General features: G+C 39.3%; 2 protein-coding genes across 2 annotated transcripts in view; one reads left to right on the top strand and one right to left on the bottom strand.

Annotated features, from left to right (window-relative positions):
* SLC25A32 (solute carrier family 25 (mitochondrial folate carrier), member 32) overlaps positions 1-8,806 on the top strand; it is a 13,665-nt gene extending 4,859 nt beyond the window's left edge. The window contains exons 5-8 of the mRNA XM_010006529.1: positions 860-1,020; positions 6,413-6,526; positions 7,070-7,215; positions 8,671-8,806. Coding sequence (XP_010004831.1) covers positions 860-1,020; positions 6,413-6,526; positions 7,070-7,215; positions 8,671-8,806 — 557 coding nt within the window. The remainder of the gene's footprint in view (positions 1-859; positions 1,021-6,412; positions 6,527-7,069; positions 7,216-8,670) is intronic.
* A 5,642-nt stretch (positions 8,807-14,448) lies between these two features.
* On the bottom strand, positions 14,449-18,303 carry CTHRC1 (collagen triple helix repeat containing 1). Its single transcript, XM_010006465.1, has 3 exons — positions 18,085-18,303; positions 16,228-16,444; positions 14,449-14,901 (listed from the first exon to the last, which is right to left on the bottom strand). The coding sequence occupies exons 1-3, from the start codon at positions 18,295-18,297 to the stop codon at positions 14,759-14,761; spliced, it is 573 nt and encodes a 190-aa protein (XP_010004767.1). The 5' UTR covers positions 18,298-18,303; the 3' UTR covers positions 14,449-14,758.

Genomic DNA, 18,303 nt, shown 5'->3' with positions numbered 1-18,303 from the left:
TTGTTTGATGTGACAAATAGTAATAAGTTATTTTAAAACTGTATTTTCAATAGCCAATAAAGCTGTAACAGGTTGCTTCTATTAACCTGTCAGTGTTGGGCAAATTTCTCATGACTGAGGTGTCCGTTAAATTTTGAACAATTTTATAACTAAAAAATTACTTGGATAATCAGCAGTACAATAAGAAATTCAGTATCTATCTGCTATAGATTATTACTGACTGAGGAAAGTTAAGGCAAAATAGGGGATTGTTATGGTTTAAGTGGGCCCTGCTTATTTTCACTACTGATAGTGAGTCCTATAGGACCCTGAAGGATCTGGGAGGGGTGGAACAGAGAGGGGCCACTATTCCCTCCTGCTTCCTACCAGGGGACCCAGAAGCCCAGCCCCTTTTTCTCACACTCTTTTTATCTCTTCCTCACCCCACGTGTTACTGCCCTTTCCCTGTTCCAGTAAATGTGTTCCAGTTGTAATTTCCAACCTCCCATTCTCTCTTTCTTATTCCCCTTTTATCTTCCTTCGGGAGGGTGGAGGGGGGTAACAGAGACTAATTCTGTTGTCTGGTTTTTGGTTCACCCTAACCACTAACCATAGACAAGGATGTACTAGGGCTATGCAAAAAGTCGTATGCTCTGCAGAAGTATTCTCAGCAGGAGTAGGTTTGGCTCAGCTGTGAGCTTTGAAGGGAGAGAGAGGGAAAGATGGTGGGCATAAAACTTCACCTGTTTTAAGTAATATGAGTACTATTGTAGGATAAGTAGTTTTGTCATTGTAGAAGCCTGGTTTACACTGGGCTGAACAAAGTGAGACAAGCTTTGGAGCTGGCATAACCACCAGTCTAACTTCCATCTGTTCTCAGGAGCCATGACTCTCTGTATTACAAACCCAATATGGGTAACGAAGACACGGCTTGTGCTGCAGTATAATGCTGGTGTTGATCCATCAAAGCGGCAATACAGAGGAATGTTTGATGCTCTTATAAAGATCTACAAGTTGGAGGGCATACGTGGCTTATATAAGGTAATCAGAATTGCAAAAAATTCCAGGTTTGGCTGGCACTGCTCAGTAACATGGTGAGATTTGTAAATACTTATCTACAAAAAATATGCAGGGCATTTTTTTGTATTAGCTCACTTACTTCTATTCTGAGTCTTCTTACCCAGTGAAGAGCTGCAAAGAAAAGACTTAATCAAAAGAAAAACTATTACACTGTTAAAATACAGGAAATCGTTGAACAACAGAATGCAAGCTTTATGGCTAAGCCATCTTATATTTGATGGTAATGCTAAAATGAGAGTAAACTACAAGCTGCTTTTTGATTTTATGGAGTCTTCCTATAATTAGATTTGCATAAGGAGGGCAGCAATAGCATAGTCTATCTTGCTGCTAGTGCATTTTTCCATTTCATCCCTTGTCTCTGTCTTTCTGACATCTCATGGAATATAACATATGACTAAAGTAGTTGCTAATTTTTTCTTCCACAGTGGAGTTTTACAACTCCTCGTTTTCCCTCTAGCTATCAGTCATCTCTAGATCCGTAACACTTACTGACTTCTAAATATGGTCTGCATATATGTGGGGTTTTTTCTGTTTAATTTAGGGAAACAGATGGCAACTGGATTTGGACTTTTTGCCTCCTCCTTTCTTCAGGCCATGACATCAAGATGCATTCAGTGGTGCCTGGAAGGTGTGAAGAAAGCTATTGTAGTTCAGTCTGGCTCTTCTCCTGCAAGTAATACTATAGAGCAAGAACACTCTCGCTTAGGAATAATCCTGGTTACTGAACATTAACTCCTTTTGTTTGCAGTGAAAAGTAGAACGGTTCTATGCTGAAAGACTAGTAATTCCACATAATAATGAATGCCAAATTCTGACTACAAGAGCAAGGCATCTTTCTTATTCCTAAAATGAAATTGTCAGGATTTCTGCTTTGCCTGCCTGGATGTCTTCTCTGTTCCATGTAGATAAGTTCTAATTTCTTGCATCTGTTAGGGTTTAAGTTGTCCTTCCATTGAATTACTCTTCAGGTTATTCATGCGTGTAGCCACACACTAGCCACTTTTTTGTAGTGTTTATCTGCAAGTGGAGAATTAAACCAAGTACTTCCTTTGAAAAAGCAAATTACTTGGTTAAATGAACAAAGAAAGCGAACTTTGGACACTGAACAACTTTCATTCAATGTCAGTTTTCTCAGCCTTCTCTGTACTGGGGAAAAAGGCACCTCTTCAGGTGGCCCTTTAACTTGTCAATACTTTTCTACCATTTTGTGGTTTTGGGAGAGTTTTCATCTTTTCCCTTACTTGTTTTATTTGAAATTTGATGGCTGAAGTGCATATGAATGTCTTCTTTTTCCTCATAATCTTAATTTCAGTTATAGTTCCTCATAGCAGATAAGTTTATCTCAGAGAATACCACTACAAGTTGCAAATCTGGAAATAGTTTCTTTCTGATTAATTTGACATTAGTCTTCTAAAGAGTGGTATTTCTGTCCAAGCAATTCCATTTGTATCTCTCTTTTGCACAAGATGCTGTTACTGGCCTGAGCAATTCCTTTCAGTCCTTTGGGGTATAAGAGTAGAAATGTCAGGGTGTATCGATCTTTCTAGCAGGGATCAAAGCTGTCTTTTTTTTTTCTGTTGGGTATTGTTTATTAAACTGAAGTTTATCTGAAGCTGGGTTCCTTGTAAACTTGTTCTTGAACTTGGCCTGCTCTTGAAAAGATAGGAGCCTTTCCTTCACTGATTATCCAAGTAATCATCTAGTCAGTGATATTCCCATCCTTCACCCAGTAGGCTTTGTCCTTTGGTCTCCATCTCCCAGATGACTGGGGACAAACCTGTTCTGCTACACACTAGACTGAGGAAAAAAACAGCTTGGGGTTATGTAATTTGAACACACCTATAGATAGATCTGTTGGAGATATGCACTCTAAAAATTATTTTGCCATAAAGTTGAATGTCATGCAACCATCTTCATGGTTCTTTTCAAGTGGAAGGCAGGAGAGACCAAACTTTGTATAATAGTTGTATGATTACAAGAATTGACTTTCTGAAAAACATAAAGTATCTCTGAGCACCTGGGAAACTGTTAGACGTCTAACCCAGAGTAACTGACTACTAAAACATCAATCAGGGATGCAACTAACATTCTTCTTGGCCTCCATGCTTCTGGATTTGTGTTTTCAGTTTCATTCTCTCTCAGTGATGATGTAGAGGCAGCAAATAGAAAGAAATCAATCCTTAATGTTCAGCAGTAATATAAACAGGGAGTGCGGAAAATGTAAGGAGATTAAGGGAAGTTGTATAGTCTGAGAATAGTAATGCTGTATGCTAACAACAGCAACAAAAACCCTAGCAGTAATGTGTGCTTGTTACCAAGTGAAATAAATACATTGGACACTTCTATATTGTCATCTCACCTTTGGAAGGTAAGGTTCAGTAGTCTAGGGATAAAGTATTTTTCCAGTTTATTAATGTCTAAGGCACTTAGTTCTCTTTATTTTGCTGTGCTTGTGCTATTTTCCTTCTTGCAAATGTGCGGTTAATAAGATAAGCAATTTTCTATGTCTTTGTGTTTGCATGTAGCAAAATCCACTGAGATTTGGCCATCTTGACTTCAACTTTAGTCCCAGATTCTACAGAGAGATAGAAGTGTAAGTAACTTTCACATAAAAGATGGTATCATCTTTCACCAGGAAGGAGTCAAGACAAGTCAGTGTCTTTCTGCACGTTAGAGCAGGGCACTTTGATGCAGGTCTTTGGCACACACACACACACAAATGAAGACACTAAACAGATTACAAGGTGCTGCACTCTTTCAAAACATGTAGCAGAGGCAGGACCTCTCTCCAGCACTTCAGGCAGCAATGTAAGTGCTGCATCACCAAGCTTAACTGCATTGGCTTTACACTATACACATTTGCCTATGTTCCCTTGCCCAGCTATGTTCCCTTTCATGATGATGGGCGATCTTTGGCACTTAGGGTTGTTTATGCCAGCTTTACCATCTTTTTCCCATTGTCTACTGATCAGAATTATATACTTTAGCATTTACATTTTTAATTATGTCTTTAATTCTACTGTTCTAGTTCTCCAAAAGAGAATTCAAACAGGACTTCTGTAAGCAGCCATTTACCCTGTCAAGCCCTCATTACAAAAATATGCTTAAATAATAAAGTTAAAAAAACAAAATTCATAAAGTAGAAGCCTGGGTCAGCTCTTATTTTACTGAGGTCCGTTGGCCTTACTCCCTTCTTGCATTTTTTAATATTGGCTGAACAGTAAAGGTTCTTCAGTCTTTGAAAGCTTTTTCCATCAGCACAACACTTAGAGCGTCCTGGTACTCATTTAGCAAATATCATAAGCAGATGCTTTAGGACTCTTGGGTGCAAGTTACCCAAATCTGCTGGCTTAAATTTAAGGGTTTAGCACTCTTAGATGTTGTTTCACATTCTTCTGTTGTTGGTGGGGAAAAGATTACCTCATTCTCCTATGATATAAATACATCATTCTAATTCATTCCATGTAGAGAGCAGTTATTTCCTCTGACTTTTAATGTGCAAATATTTTTGAAGCTTTTTTATTTTTTCATTATAGATAAATTGTATACTGTCCCTTGTTCTGCTGACCCAGATCATTTTTTCTTTGGTATTTTCAATAATTTTGACTTTTTTCCTTTCTTCCTCTTCTGTTTTTATATTACTGGTTAGTTTTCTTTTCTAATCCAGGATTTCTGAAAACTGAAGTTCGCCTTTTCCCTCTGTTGTAGCCCTTTGAGTTCAAAGTTGACAAAATTCTGTTATGCTCATAGTTGACAAAATATAGATGTTTAGATTAATTCCACTCATCCTTGTTTGAGAAAGTGTTTGGGTTTTTTTCCTGGGGCTTTTACCTTAAAGCATTTTGTCAGTTCACGGTCACTGATGATCAGTTCATGACCATTTTTTTTTCCCTTGCGGAGAAATTCATCCCCATTATTGAAGAGATCCTAAACATTACTTCCTGAATGACTGTAATATTGTAAACTTAAGAAATCTATAGCATCCAGAGAGCTAATCTCAGAAGTGATAGAAGCTCAGTGCAATTTTAGTGCCTGCTATTGTTTTAGGTTTGTGGTTTTTTTCTGCAAGTTGGGAGTTTATGAAGTAATGTATTAATTTGTCCTCTTAGATTATAGACATTCCAATGAACTTCTACCAGGATCGCTTCTCTTTTTCTTCTCCTTCTCCAGGTTCTTAGTATTTAGTTTAATAGAGTGGTCTGTGTCCAGACACATCTTTTAAATCTTCTATCTTACCTGAATAAATCATGGGAAATAACATGGAACTGTTTGATACCAGTATTTTTTGAGACATTTTGGTTCTTTGAGCCCTTTTTCCCCTTGCAACAATTTTCAGCAAGCTTTTGGGTCCTTTGAGTAATTTCTGGCCAAGATGATTAATCCCCCATTTATTTATATTTTTCCAGTTAAGTGACCAGCTCTTCAAAAAGAAAATTAGTGTTTCTCAGAACCCATGCAACTGTAGCTCATTTTCAATTCTCTCGAGTCCTGCTCCTGGAGGAACTCCAGACACTTCAGAAAATGCCTGTTTTCCCCCTTCTCTTCAACTTGTTTGAAATAAAAGGTTTCTGTATAGTTTTGTGTTATATTCTTACCATTACTGCCTCTTACAAATAGAGAACGTTTCCCAGATTTCCTTGTTACACATTTGGTCACCTTTATTCAGCTGCCTTGCGATACTATCTGAGCAGGGTGAGGAATGCACTCATATTGATCCAAATCTTAGATTTATTTATTTAATGTAAATGATCTGTAAGTATGAGCTTTCCATCTGTGCCCTTCAACTTTTTGCTCTGCACTTTATATAAAAATGTGTATGTACTGCAGGTACATGTTTCTGTACACACACCTCCCCCCTATGTCCAGGACTTGACCACAAGAATTTTTTTGTACCTCTGCTCCTGAAGAGGCATCAGCTTCTGTCATTGCCTTACCAATCTCAGGTGGGAACCAAACAGCTTAGTGCCAGTATCTGGACATGGGCAGGAGCCAGGCAGCAGATTTGCAAGGCTGCAGCTGGATCATGCTGATCCGTGTTACCAGCTTTTTAAGACCTGTGCTTGTGTTTTGTGAGCTAGAGTCCCCAGGCCACTTGGTTCATCTGGCTCACTCAATGATGTGTCTTCAGCCTGCCTGTCATTTGGAGAAAAGTAACATTTATTACACTTTAGTGTGATGCCTGCTAGCAAGAACACCAGCCCAGAATGGGCTTTGAGTCATGCTGCACAGTAAATGTGTGTTATCACAATTTATAAATAATGGTGGACAAATCTCTGTGTGTAAGCTGAGCACTGTCAGGTTGTATTGTTTTTGTGGGTTGCTGTTTAACCTTGTTTTATTAATGTTTTTTTAGGGATTTGTGCCTGGTTTGTTTGGAACATCACATGGAGCACTGCAGTTCATGGCATATGAGGATTTGAAACTGAGATACAACACCTATAGAAACAGAGTATCAGATACAAAACTGGTAAGATTATTGAGAAAAAAAAAATGTGACGTGGCCTGTAAACAAATGGAATTTTATTCCATTCGTATACGTCATAGAACAGCCAAATTTTACAATATTAATTGGAATATAGAATATATAGAAGGAAATTATGCTTTTTCACTTTTTAAAAAAGCAGTTGGTTAGTGCTGGTTTTTTGTAGGGAATCCAGCTGCTTATCTTGGCAAGTATTTTGAGAGTTTCAGAGGGAGAATGTTGTTTTGTCTTTGTGGAACCACAAGTGGAGGTCTTACACAATTACATGGAAAACTTTGCCAACAGGTGCAAGTTGGGCAGAGGTAGTAACTTTTTAACTACTTTGGCAGGAGTGAGAGGGTGCAACACACATTTTACAATGAACTACCTGTAACTCTGTCATTGCCATTTTTTAAACTGTGGGTACTATAAAGGGAAAAAACCCTGAAGTATTATTTATCTCAACACTTAAAAGTCAAGTACGATTTTGGAAAATAGGCAAATTTAATCCATTACTAAGGCAAGCCTTGTATTTTTTGTTTTTTTTAGAACACTGTGGAATACATAATGATGGCAGCTGTATCCAAAATATTTGCTGTGTCAGCAACATATCCCTATCAAGTTGTGCGAGCTCGTCTTCAAGATCAGCATAATACGTATTCTGGTGTGTTGGATGTGATCCACAGGACATGGAGGTAGGCATGCAGAGATAAAAGCTTATATCTTGAAAAGTGAGTCTTACAGAATCAAAATTGTGTTTACTGGCTTTCATGCTGCTGACTTGCAGAATCAACAGAGCTCAGAGCAAATAAAATGGTAGCTGTACAAAATAATTTCGTGCAGGATGCCACTAATAGCAATGGTCTAAGGACAGAAGAGGAGATAGGAGAGGGTCAAGGTTAGCCTGCAGACTTCTGTTATTTATTCTGTCACCCTTCTCACTTCCCCAACAAATACCACTTATAGTTTATAAAATAAACGTTGAGTTGGCTGTTTTGGGGCTCTTAGTGCAGTCTCACTTGAACTGGTTGATTCAGTGATCTTAAAGGTCTTGTCCAACCAAAATGATTCTTTGAACTGCTTTAGTTTATCACCTGTGACAGGAGGGTTGTGCTGCTGGGAGCTGTGGCTAATCCAGATTCTGGCAGGAAGAAGAGAGCCAGAGCCATTTATACTGATGTCCCTGGGTTACCCTGCAGCCTTGCTGAATTTGTAGTCTAGTCCCAGCTTCCTGTAGAACTGTTACCTCACACATATCCATAGTTGCTCAGAGGCAGTACAGCCATTCCAGCTGAAGCCAGGTCAAAGCAAAAATAGCTCTGGTACCTCAGCACTGTGCTCTTCAGGCTGCAGTCTATAGAAAGGTTTATTAGTTCTGATAAAGTATGAATGGATGCAGCCATTGTGGGGCCACTGCTGTACTCAGTATGAAACAAATGCAACCGAGGTCCCTAGAGAGGGAAGTGTAAATCACACCCAAGCATTTTCTAGGATCTGTGTTAGATGTAGTCCTTGCTCCAGGTGTCCTAGGTTCCTATGACGCTGGACAATACGGAGCTGAGACTAATAGTCTTGGAAACTTTTTAACATTAATACTCTTGGTTCAAGCTGGAAGAATTTAGATTCTTGGCCAGTGGAATAAAAATTCTGGCATAGGTGCTTTAATTCTCTGGAAATAAATGCTGCCTTTCCTTAGCTTTCTTCATCCTCAGCTCACTTGATGTTACAAGACCCAAAACTACCAAGCCTTTCAGCTCTGTTGGCTTCAGTGAGATTAAATCTGTAAACACTTTTTGGAACAGGCTGCAGATATTTGAATTTATTTTAACCAGCTTTTGTGGCATGAAGAAAAAAAATTGCCTCCTACTTAGACAATACCAAAAAAAACCTCAAACCCACAAAAATCCCCCACACAAAACCACCTAAACCCTTGGCTAAGTAACTGATCTACAGAACACTCATCTCTCTGGGAAATGATAGGTCAGGATTTTACATCTTTTGACACTGTAGTGAGAAATTCTTCTGAAATTGTTACTCCTGAGCTGAAGTACCTCTCTCAGTGCAAGAAAAAAAATGCCAGGCTTTGTTTTATGTCTGATTTCCATTAAAATACATTAAGTAAAACTAAATGTTTTTCTCTGTCTTTACAGGAAAGAAGGTATTCATGGATTTTACAAAGGAGTTATCCCCAATGTGATCAGAGTGACTCCCGCCTGCTGTATTACCTTTGTTGTTTATGAAAATGTGTCTAGTTTTTTACTTGGTTTTAGAAAAGAAAATAGTTAAAGGTACAAGCGTGTGTTCATAAGGAATCTATTTTTTATATTTATGATCTGGAGAGTGGTCTTTTTTGACACTGTGAATTGATCTAGTGTTTTGAGGAAAAAGTCTGGACATAGTAAAGCCCTGCCAACATCTCTTCTGCTGAATGTTTCTGCATTGCTGCCTTTCTCTCTGTCAGCTGTGTCTGCTTGGAAGAGATGCTTTTGCAACTATGAAATAATAGCACTGTGACTGCGTGAATGCAGCTGGGTAGCAATCCAGTTCATCCTGGCCTGCCTGGAATGATGGACTAATTTGCATTGACAAGTCTCAATAGTTGGTCAGATTCTACTCCTACAGAAGTGAAAACTTCATCTAAAAGCAGCTCTGGGGTCTGTTAAAACTTTCCTAAATCTTTATCTGAGTCTCGTTAAGAAAGTATGTATATAGTTGTTTACAACAGTGTCTTCTGTATCCACCTCTCTGGTATTTGTCAGATTTTAGGATATGGAATGTTCCACATTCCATTGCTCATCCAACACAGAACTGCTGCCTCAGTGGGGTGCATTTGGAGACTCAAACTGTTTTGTAAAACAGCTGTCCATTCTTGGGTTTGAATAGCTGCCAATCTGATGAAACCCAGTTCTCGTCTCATACCAGGACTTGCATTGTGGTTTTAGGCTTGTGTTTAGCAGCAGACCCAAGTGTCTGTTGTGTGCATTGCTGCCCACTGACTTAATTTTCTCTCTCTCCTTTGCCTGCTCTCTGTTTCTCTGAAGAGATTCTGCCTCCATTACTAATACATCTGACCAAATATTACAAAGTAAAGGCATATTTGAAAGTAGGCCTACATTTTTAAAATGGGTTTTTTTCTAGCAATCCCATAGTGATGCACTTTTCAAGTCACTTTAGCAGTGAATATGACCCTGTTTATTTTCAATAACATTCTCTGTAAAAAAAAAATATGCATAAGTAGTCAAAAAGATATTGTGCATGGGACTTCATTTAAAAAAAACAAACCAATCCGTTAATGTTTTCTGATTTAATCTGAAGAAAGGAATGTAAGAGTATATTGATTGCTAACTTAGTGATAAACTACGTTATAGTACATCTCAATAAATTTGAACAACAAGGATGTTTATTGGCATGCCAGTAGTTGCTGTTAAGAGTATGTACTTTTTGGAGATACCAGTTTGTTGTAGATGTTTTTTGGTTCTTTAAGAAAATACATTACAGGCTATAACATCTGCCTTCTGCCGTTAATAAGTGGGTATTAAGAAGTACCTAGAAAGTATCATTTAACCAAGGAGGAAGTAAGTTAGCAAAGATTATTCAACAGGTAAGGGGGAAGCGATCAGTTTTGTAAGGAGCGGAGAATGCTGTCCAGCAAAACACCTGAATAATCACTTGGGGAAGTTTTCTGTTTAACAAAAGACTAACTGAAAGCAGAAATAATTTTGATAATTTTTTAATAAAAATTGAACATATTAGGGAAATGGTTTCAATTATAAGTTACAATCTGTAAGACCACAGAAACAGCTCAATATTCTTAAATCTTAATTCAGCAATCCACTTCCTTGTTTCTGTTTATTCTGTTACTATGTACCACATTTTGTGTATACTAAACTTTATTAATAATTTGCACTTTCTCCTCATTTATTGAATCGATTCCCCAATTTATTTAATCTACAACCCTGAAAGTACATCTCTTGAGTTCCTGTAGACCATCAGGTACAACACAGTGGAAGCACTTCACACCTCCACTCTGATGATATGGAGTCAGTTCATGAAGGTCAGTTCATGAAGTTCAGTGCTGCTGTAGAATGTCACTCTAATGCAAATCCCATACTTGTCATACTCCTCATTTTCCACATGAAGACCAACTTTACCAAAACACTGCATAGAACTAAAAAAGTTACTGAACTTCTCATTAATTTGCTCTCCTAGCTTTTTCAGGGAGTTTAGCCAATTTTCTTTGACGTGCAATGTTTTGCTTATATTTATCTAATTCACTTTTCCATTAGTTTCCTCCAGCATGTTTAGAAGATCCTGAAAAGCAGTTTGAAATTCTTTTGGAAGATGTTCTTCTGGTCCCAGTTTGCACACTTGTTGAGCTTTATTCAGCAAATCCTTGCAGTTCTCTATAAGAACTTGCTTCCCATCATCCAGTTCACAAAGTTGTTGCTCTGCAGCTCTTAGCTGTTCACTCATTTCATTATATGCTGATTCTAGTCTGTTCCCAGCAGCCACTCTAATGCTGTGAAGAGCCAAATCTGCTTTGACGATGTTCAGTGAAATGCAGTTCATGAGATGAATTAATTCAGTAGCAAATCTTGCTTTTTGGATATTATTTTTTTGATCTTTACAGCTGCCTTTTGAGATTCTTCCCCTAGATTGATAGCTTCTTGTTCCAACTGTCTTAAACTATCATATTTCACACCAATTTTGGATTCCAACTGTCTCCTCCTGTTTCCTCGCTGTAAAAGCTCCTTTTTCTTTCGCCTGAGTTCATTGTCTCTGCTTTCCAGATGTTTCTGTCTCTTAAACAATGTATTCAAATCAATATTCAAGGACTTTAATGTGCTGTTGATGTCCTATTGCTGATTTTCCAGCTGTCTTCTTTCCACTGTACCCACTGAACTAGTGAAAAACCGTGCTGGCCTCAGGGATGAATTAGTAGAGGCAGTTAGGTTTGTGTAAGTAGATTCTACTGAGCTTATACTTCCAGTCCTCTATTATCTTGTGTGTATTTTTCCTCCACAATCCCATCCTTTCTAATGATACAGTTGATAAATCTCATCTGAAAAGGTCATGTGACCATTGTGGCTGGCTTTGTTGTGTTGTTGGGGTTTTTTTAATAAAAGTTTCCATGTGTATTTAACTGAAGATAAACTTACTGGAAATTTACCATGCAAATTACTGTCCAGATTCCTAACAGCTCCTTCTTTTGCCTTTGTAGAGTGTTTACTTGATTTTGTGTGTTTTCTAGTATGCAGAATGAATTCCCACGATGGAAGACTTAACTCTGCCACGCAGGGTCCAAAAAATATTCTGAAGACATATGAATAAATCATAAGAAAAGAATAGAAGTTGTGCACTTACTACCCTGGGTTAGTGTGCTCTGGGCCCAGAACAGTTTACTTGTGCTCCAGGAAAAATGCAGACAGCCTTCAAGCATTTACACAATCAGTTACTGTATGTTAACTGACATCCTGTAAATTCACACCATAGCTCATAGTAACTTGTTTGTGTTCAGATACCTTAGAAGCCATCATCCAAGCCAATGAAAGCAGTACAGTTCTTCAGAGACAAACTGCCAGCTGTATAATTTGCTGGCTCACAGCAGCATCACAAACCAGCTTGCAGCCAGGGAAGCCTGGGAGCTCTCCTAACTGCTGGTTCCCCTAGCATTCCCAGTAAAAGCTGCAGAGAGGAGCGACCAATCTGAGAGATGCCTGGGGAAAATTGTATAACCCCAGCTGAGATTTAATCATTAATAGTTGAAAAAAATTCCTTGGATCTAATGTTTTTCCTTTTAATGTCTTGGAAGAGTGTATATTTCTGCATGTTGTACATGCTTTTTCTTGTTGTTTGTTTTTTTTTTATTTCATGAATGCAAGATTGATTTTGTAGTATAAACATAACTCTTGCTTCTCTTTAGAATCTATAATTTAAAAAAATGTTTTAGTATATCACTTGTTGAATTTGGAAGAAAATATTTTCATAGAATCATAGAATACCAATCGGAATGCCAGGTTGGAAGGGACCTCAAGGATTATCTGGTCAAGCCTTTCTAGGTACTACTGTAGTTTATATGATGGTTCAGCACCCTGTCAAGCTGAAACATTAAACTGTCCAATGGGGGGAATCTGCCACTTCCCTTGGGAGACTATTCCAATGTTTGACTGTCCTCATGGTGAAAAATTTACCTCTTGTGTCCAATCAGAATCTCCCCAGAAGCAACTGGTGGCCATTACCCCTTGTCTTTTCTGTCTAGGTACTACTGTAGTTTATATGATGGTTCAGCACCCTGTCAAGCTGAAACATTAAACTGTCCAATGGGGGGAATCTGCCACTTCCCTTGGGAGACTATTCCAATGTTTGACTGTCCTCATGGTGAAAAATTTACCTCTTGTGTCCAATCAGAATCTCCCCAGAAGCAACTGGTGGCCATTACCCCTTGTCTTTTCTGTGTGACTCATTGTAAATAGGGAGTCTCCATCTTCTTGGTAGCCACCCTTTAAGTACTGGAACATTGTAATAAGGTCTCCCTGAAGCCTTCTCTTCTTCCAGCTGAACAAACCCGGTTTTCTCAGCTTCTCCTCATATGGCAGGGGCGCCACGCCTCTGCTCTTCTCGTGGCCCTTCTCTGGACCCTTTCCAGCCTGTCTGCATCCTTTTTGTAGAGCAGGGACCAGAACTGAACTCAGGGCTCCACGTGTGGTCTGACAAGCACCAAGTAGAGCGGGATGATGGCTTCTTTATCTCTGCTGGTGTTGCCCTTGTTAATGCAGCCCAGCATCCTGTTGGCTTTCTTTGCTGCTGCAGTGCACTGTTTTTAAATTAAAATTAAAATATTTTTTTTAAAAAAATATATAATTTGATATGCTTCAATGTTGCTGTGGAATGGTTTTATCCAGTCAAACCATGGCAACTGGCATCAGAATAAGAAATTTAAAAAAACTACCAATTCAACCTGTTCCCTGGGTGTTGCCAGCAACAAAATAACCTCCTACACATTTAACAGCATTTGAACTCTTACTCAAAAGCTAATTAAAAATCCCTCTGAAATGCTCAAACATCCGACAATTTTCAGCATGTTTTTAAGTGACACTATTTAGCTATATCTCATAGTATTTCACATCTTCTGCATTAAAGCAGGTTTACCAGCTGAACAAAACTACTTGGCTCTAAGAGCTGCAGACAGAACTGTCATGAACCCTCTTTCCAACCTTGATAGCCAGGTAACTTTGATTCCGTTCCAGCCACTCCTTGTATGACTTCTCTAGACCCTTCACCAACTTCACCAACCAGTATTTCTCTGAACATGCTCCAGCACCTCAATGTCCTTCTTGTAGTGAGGGGTCCAGAACTTCTTTCATTTTACCAGTACATTTTGAAAGCCAAGGCATTTCAACTTGCCTTACTTATCTATCTTCCAAATTATTTAATATATCTAGCTTTCAATTAACACCAAAGTGATTGTATATATCTGAAAGGTTAAATTTAGGAGAATTTTTTTTATCACAGCAATGAAATTTAACCTGTAGCCATAAGATTATTTTGTTTCTGCAAGCAAATAGTGGAGATAAATAATAAATGTTTATAATGAAATCCAGACTTACGAAAAGGCAGAGGAGGGAAGGAGAGCTTAGATAGTTTATTTTTATTTAGTTATTCAGAACTAGGTATTTAATGCTTATGACATGATCTAGGTCACAGTTAAGTCACCAGGAGTTTGTTGAGAGCCTTAAGACTAAAAACAGAGCATCCTATTGTGTAGTCATGTTCACAGAAGTAAATGTTACATGTGTTTTCTGAAGAGTAAAGCCACAACCTGAGTTTAACTTCTTAGAACTTTCTATGAAATCTTCTAAAAAAATTATGTATTGTAACACCATGTAAAGTACTTTAAACAGTTTGGTGATCAATAAAGTAGCCAAAAGTTTTTTTGTGAAAAAGGTCTTATTTATTTGATACAAAAAGTTACAGTTAATTCTTAAAATGGTGGTGGTATATTTTCATATGTCAAGGAATTTAAAAATTACTTACATTGGGTTTTTATATTTATATTATAAAATGATTATTATAAAAAGCCTCTGCAATGTGCAAAAAAAGGCTAGACAAAGACTACAGATGCAAGACTTTGGTGTCTTTCAGTCAAATATTGCATCCAACTCTATAGAATTAAATTCTTAAGAAAGTTGTACAAAATAAAATAAAAAATAAGGAGAGATTATAAAAAGGGAGGGAAAGTTATTTTGGCAGTTCTTCGATGATGATCCGGGAGACTGAATTCCATCCAGTAGAAGCATCTCCCCGTGGATAATCTGAGCAAGTCCCTACCCAGATGGCAATATCCACCAAGCCAGCATTGATCCCTTCACACAGACCTTCCACTGGTTAAAGACAAAAATCAGGTTACCTTGGCAGACACAACTGCTTTGAATTTCATAGACACAAGTACTTGAGAATAGCAGTTCACTGCAGGCTCAAGCTATTTAGTTAAAGCTGAACAGCATTTTTAGAAGTAAAAGCTGTTACTCAGGGATGTGGCAGCACAGGTTACAGAGTCACATGCTGCCTTTATCCCTGCTGCTTCTTGATGTCTGGTGCATTACCTGAAGTAGATCACAATCCACAGGATGGTTAAATGGGAGGTATCCCTGCTTCTTTAAATGTCCAAAATCACAAACTGGTAGCTGGGGTAGGGCTTTAGTCCCAACCCCCTGTCTTTAGCAATGATGGGGAGGGCAGACAAGGACACAGCCATTCCCAACTTCCACAGCTAAGTCCTACAAGGGTGATGGCCACCCTGTCATCTTTTTCCACCTCTAATTCATTGCTTCTGTATGAAGTTCCAATTTTATTGCCCTTTTTTTCTCCCACTAGCACCACTAGTTGGAGGTGGGTTAATGAAGACAGGTGGGTACTACTACTAAAAAAAAAAACATTCCATGGCTCTAGACACTGGATTTCATGCAGTTGTGATACAGTACAGGGAGAAAAATGGCCTTTTGCAGAGCCAGGCTGTTGGTGTCACAGTGCTTCAGCTCTGTTCAAACCTGAGAACAAATTACAGCTCAAAGCACTGATAAGTGAAGAGTATTCATAGCCAGAAACACGTAAAAAATAGTGCAACCCTTGCGGTTTTAGAACTGTTTCTCAAAGCATTGACCTTCAGAAAGGAGATAAGAGTATGGACTTCACCTTAGCACCCTCTTCCTAGTGTCACCTCCTGTGATGCTGAATGACTTTGCTAATTTGCCTTTTGCTTTGCAACTGATCTTTGTTCCTGGATTTTTTACTTTGGAGGTACTTTTGTGCCACATGTGAAATTATAGTAGAAAAATCCAGAAATAGTGTCTTGCATTATGCACAAATACCAGTATTTTAGGTCTGGATGGCACTGTCTCCTGGTTCATGTTGTAGCAGAGATCAGTAGAACTGTCTGGATATAAATCTCTTCCATTTCTGAACTGTAAGATGTAAGTAAGATGAAAGATACTATGATAATAAAGTACAACTGCATAAATAATTCTAATACTGCTACTATTGGTAGTCAACTTGTGAGAAAGCAGAGTACTAAGTGTTAGCTGGCCACTCTTCTGCCTTTTTCTTCCATCTTGGACTTCCTCTGGCAGACTGCATTCTGTCTGCACTTGGTAGCTAGATCTGCTGCTGACTTTACTCCGTCTCTGCTCATACAGTCTTAGCATACATACCTGAAGAAGTTCGGTGTATATTAATAGTAGAATTCAGCTCTGGGCTGCCTTGATCTAAATATATTATGGCCTCAATAGGAAGAGGTCCAGCACATTCTGCTCCGTTGAAGGTGAAGTACCAGCGCTGACAACAAGCACTTCTGCACTTCAGCCGCAGCGACCCGCTGAAGAGGACGCGCAGGGCGCTGTTGGAGCGCATCTTTGTAAAGGTGCATTCCTGGGAGGAGACAAAAATGGTTTTGAAAACTTTTCAGAATGTTTTGGCTCCTCTCTTTAGACTCCTCCCTCGGTGGGGGAAGGGGAGGGGAAAGTAGAGGCTGGTAAATACCATAGGATGCAAAGATGCGTATCAGAAACAGCACTTCAAAGGTGGTAATGGAGAAGGGGGATTCTGGAAATTCTTAATTTTATTTTGACAATACCTGCTGTTCAGTAGAATCATAGAATCATAGAACTATTCAGGTTGGAAAAGACCCTTGGGATCACCAAGTCCAACCATCGTCCCTACTCTACAAAGTTCTTCCCTAAACCATATCCACCAACACCACATCCAAACGACCCTTAAAAACGTCCAGGGATAGTCACTCAACCACCTCCCTGGGCAGCCTATTCCAGTGTCTAACCACTCTTTCTGTGAATAAATTTTTCCTAATGTCTAGTCTATCTACCTACTACTAGGTGGGTAACCCAGTTACCTTCTTGGGTTTATGAAGAGGGCTGTGAGCTATCTGAATGCTGCATTTAAGTCATTGCACGCTAGCAGGGTACAATTTCTGTCTCTGTTACCAGAGAGAAGTTTAAACCCTAATAAAGGCTCCACAACTGAAAAATAAGTATTTTTAGGTTTTTAAGAGGTACAATGTCTACTCAAAAGACTAGTCACAGCAACAGCAGCTAAATTACGCCAACTAATCGGGGCATTGCTTCACAGCTGGGATTGACCTGGGATTTCTTCCACTGTTCTAGGTTGGCACCATTGTATTTAAAAGTTTTGTACTCCAGGGCTGCAGTGGAGGACAAGCTGTCTGAGTTAGCCTGGGTAACACTTGTTAATCTGCTCCTGAATAATGCTGATCGTTTTTGCAGTAGCATCCTACATCTGTCTTTCAGTGAACAACCATTTTGAAGTGGGAGCTAAAAGGACAGGCACAATTTACAGATGAAAGACATATGTCACTCCTGTTCTTTATGATTGAAATGGTAAAAACCTTGCCCTACTTTGGGCAAGTGGGAGGTACCTTTTGGTAGTGTGACTTTCTGCCTTACAGATGTGCTTCCCTATATGTACTCTTACACCAGCCACATCATTCTTTTCAAACACTATTACAGAAGAGAAAATGGCACATTGCTGCAAAACACAGAAGAGATGGCTGTGAAGTAGAGAAACCTGTGAGAGGTTCACCCTTGCATGTTACAGAATCACAGAATCACCAAGTCTGGAAAAGACATTTAAGATCATCAAGTCCAGCCTATGACCAACATCACCACATTGGCTAGACCATGGCACTAAGTGCCACATTCAGCTTTTCCTTGATTACATCCAGGAACGGTGCCTCCACCACTTCCCTGGGAAGTCCATTCCAATGTCTAATCACCCTCTCCATGAGAAATTACTTCCTAATATCCAACCTAAACCTCCCATGGCACAGCCTGAGGCCATGCCCTCTTGTCGTGTTGCTAGTAGCCTGGAAAAAGAGCCCGGTCCCCACCTGACTACAATCTCCTTTCAAGTAGTTGAAGAGAGCTGAAAGAGGGTCAGTAGGAAATCTGTACAATTGGTGCTACCCAGCTCACAGAGGCAGATCCAGAGCCTGCTGATGTTGGTGCTGTGCAGCACCTCAGGCAAACCTAACTTACTGCTATCTTCCCAAGATCGATGCCGTAATTAAGTGCACTCCATGAACACTGCTTGAAGTTGGGTGTCCAGGACTCCTCGATGCTCTCACGCATGCACTCGCCCTTCTCCCCCTTCAGCCCATCCCGTCCTGGGATTCCAGGAGTCCCGGGGATCCCGTTGATTCCTGGGTTTCCATCCCGTCCAGGAACGCCACTGGGGCCTTGCAAGCACATGCCGTT

The sequence above is a fragment of the Chaetura pelagica genome, unplaced genomic scaffold, assembly GCF_000747805.2.
Source record: "Chaetura pelagica isolate M959 unplaced genomic scaffold, ChaPel_1.0 scaffold76, whole genome shotgun sequence".
Taxonomy (NCBI): Eukaryota; Metazoa; Chordata; class Aves; order Apodiformes; family Apodidae; genus Chaetura; species Chaetura pelagica.
The sequence above is the reverse complement of the archived record's forward strand: the minus strand, read 5'-3'. Positions and strand labels throughout refer to the sequence as shown.

Coding starts and splice junctions, on each gene's coding strand:
- CTHRC1 (XM_010006465.1), bottom strand. CDS start 18,297: ATGTGCTTGCAAGGCCCCAGTGGCGTTCCTGGACGGGATGGAAACCCA. Junction 16,445..18,084: donor TCGATCTTGGGAAGATAGCA/GTAAGTTAGGTT, acceptor GTCTCCTCCCAG/GAATGCACCTTTACAAAGAT. Junction 14,902..16,227: donor TATACACCGAACTTCTTCAG/GTATGTATGCTA, acceptor GTCTTTAACCAG/TGGAAGGTCTGTGTGAAGGG.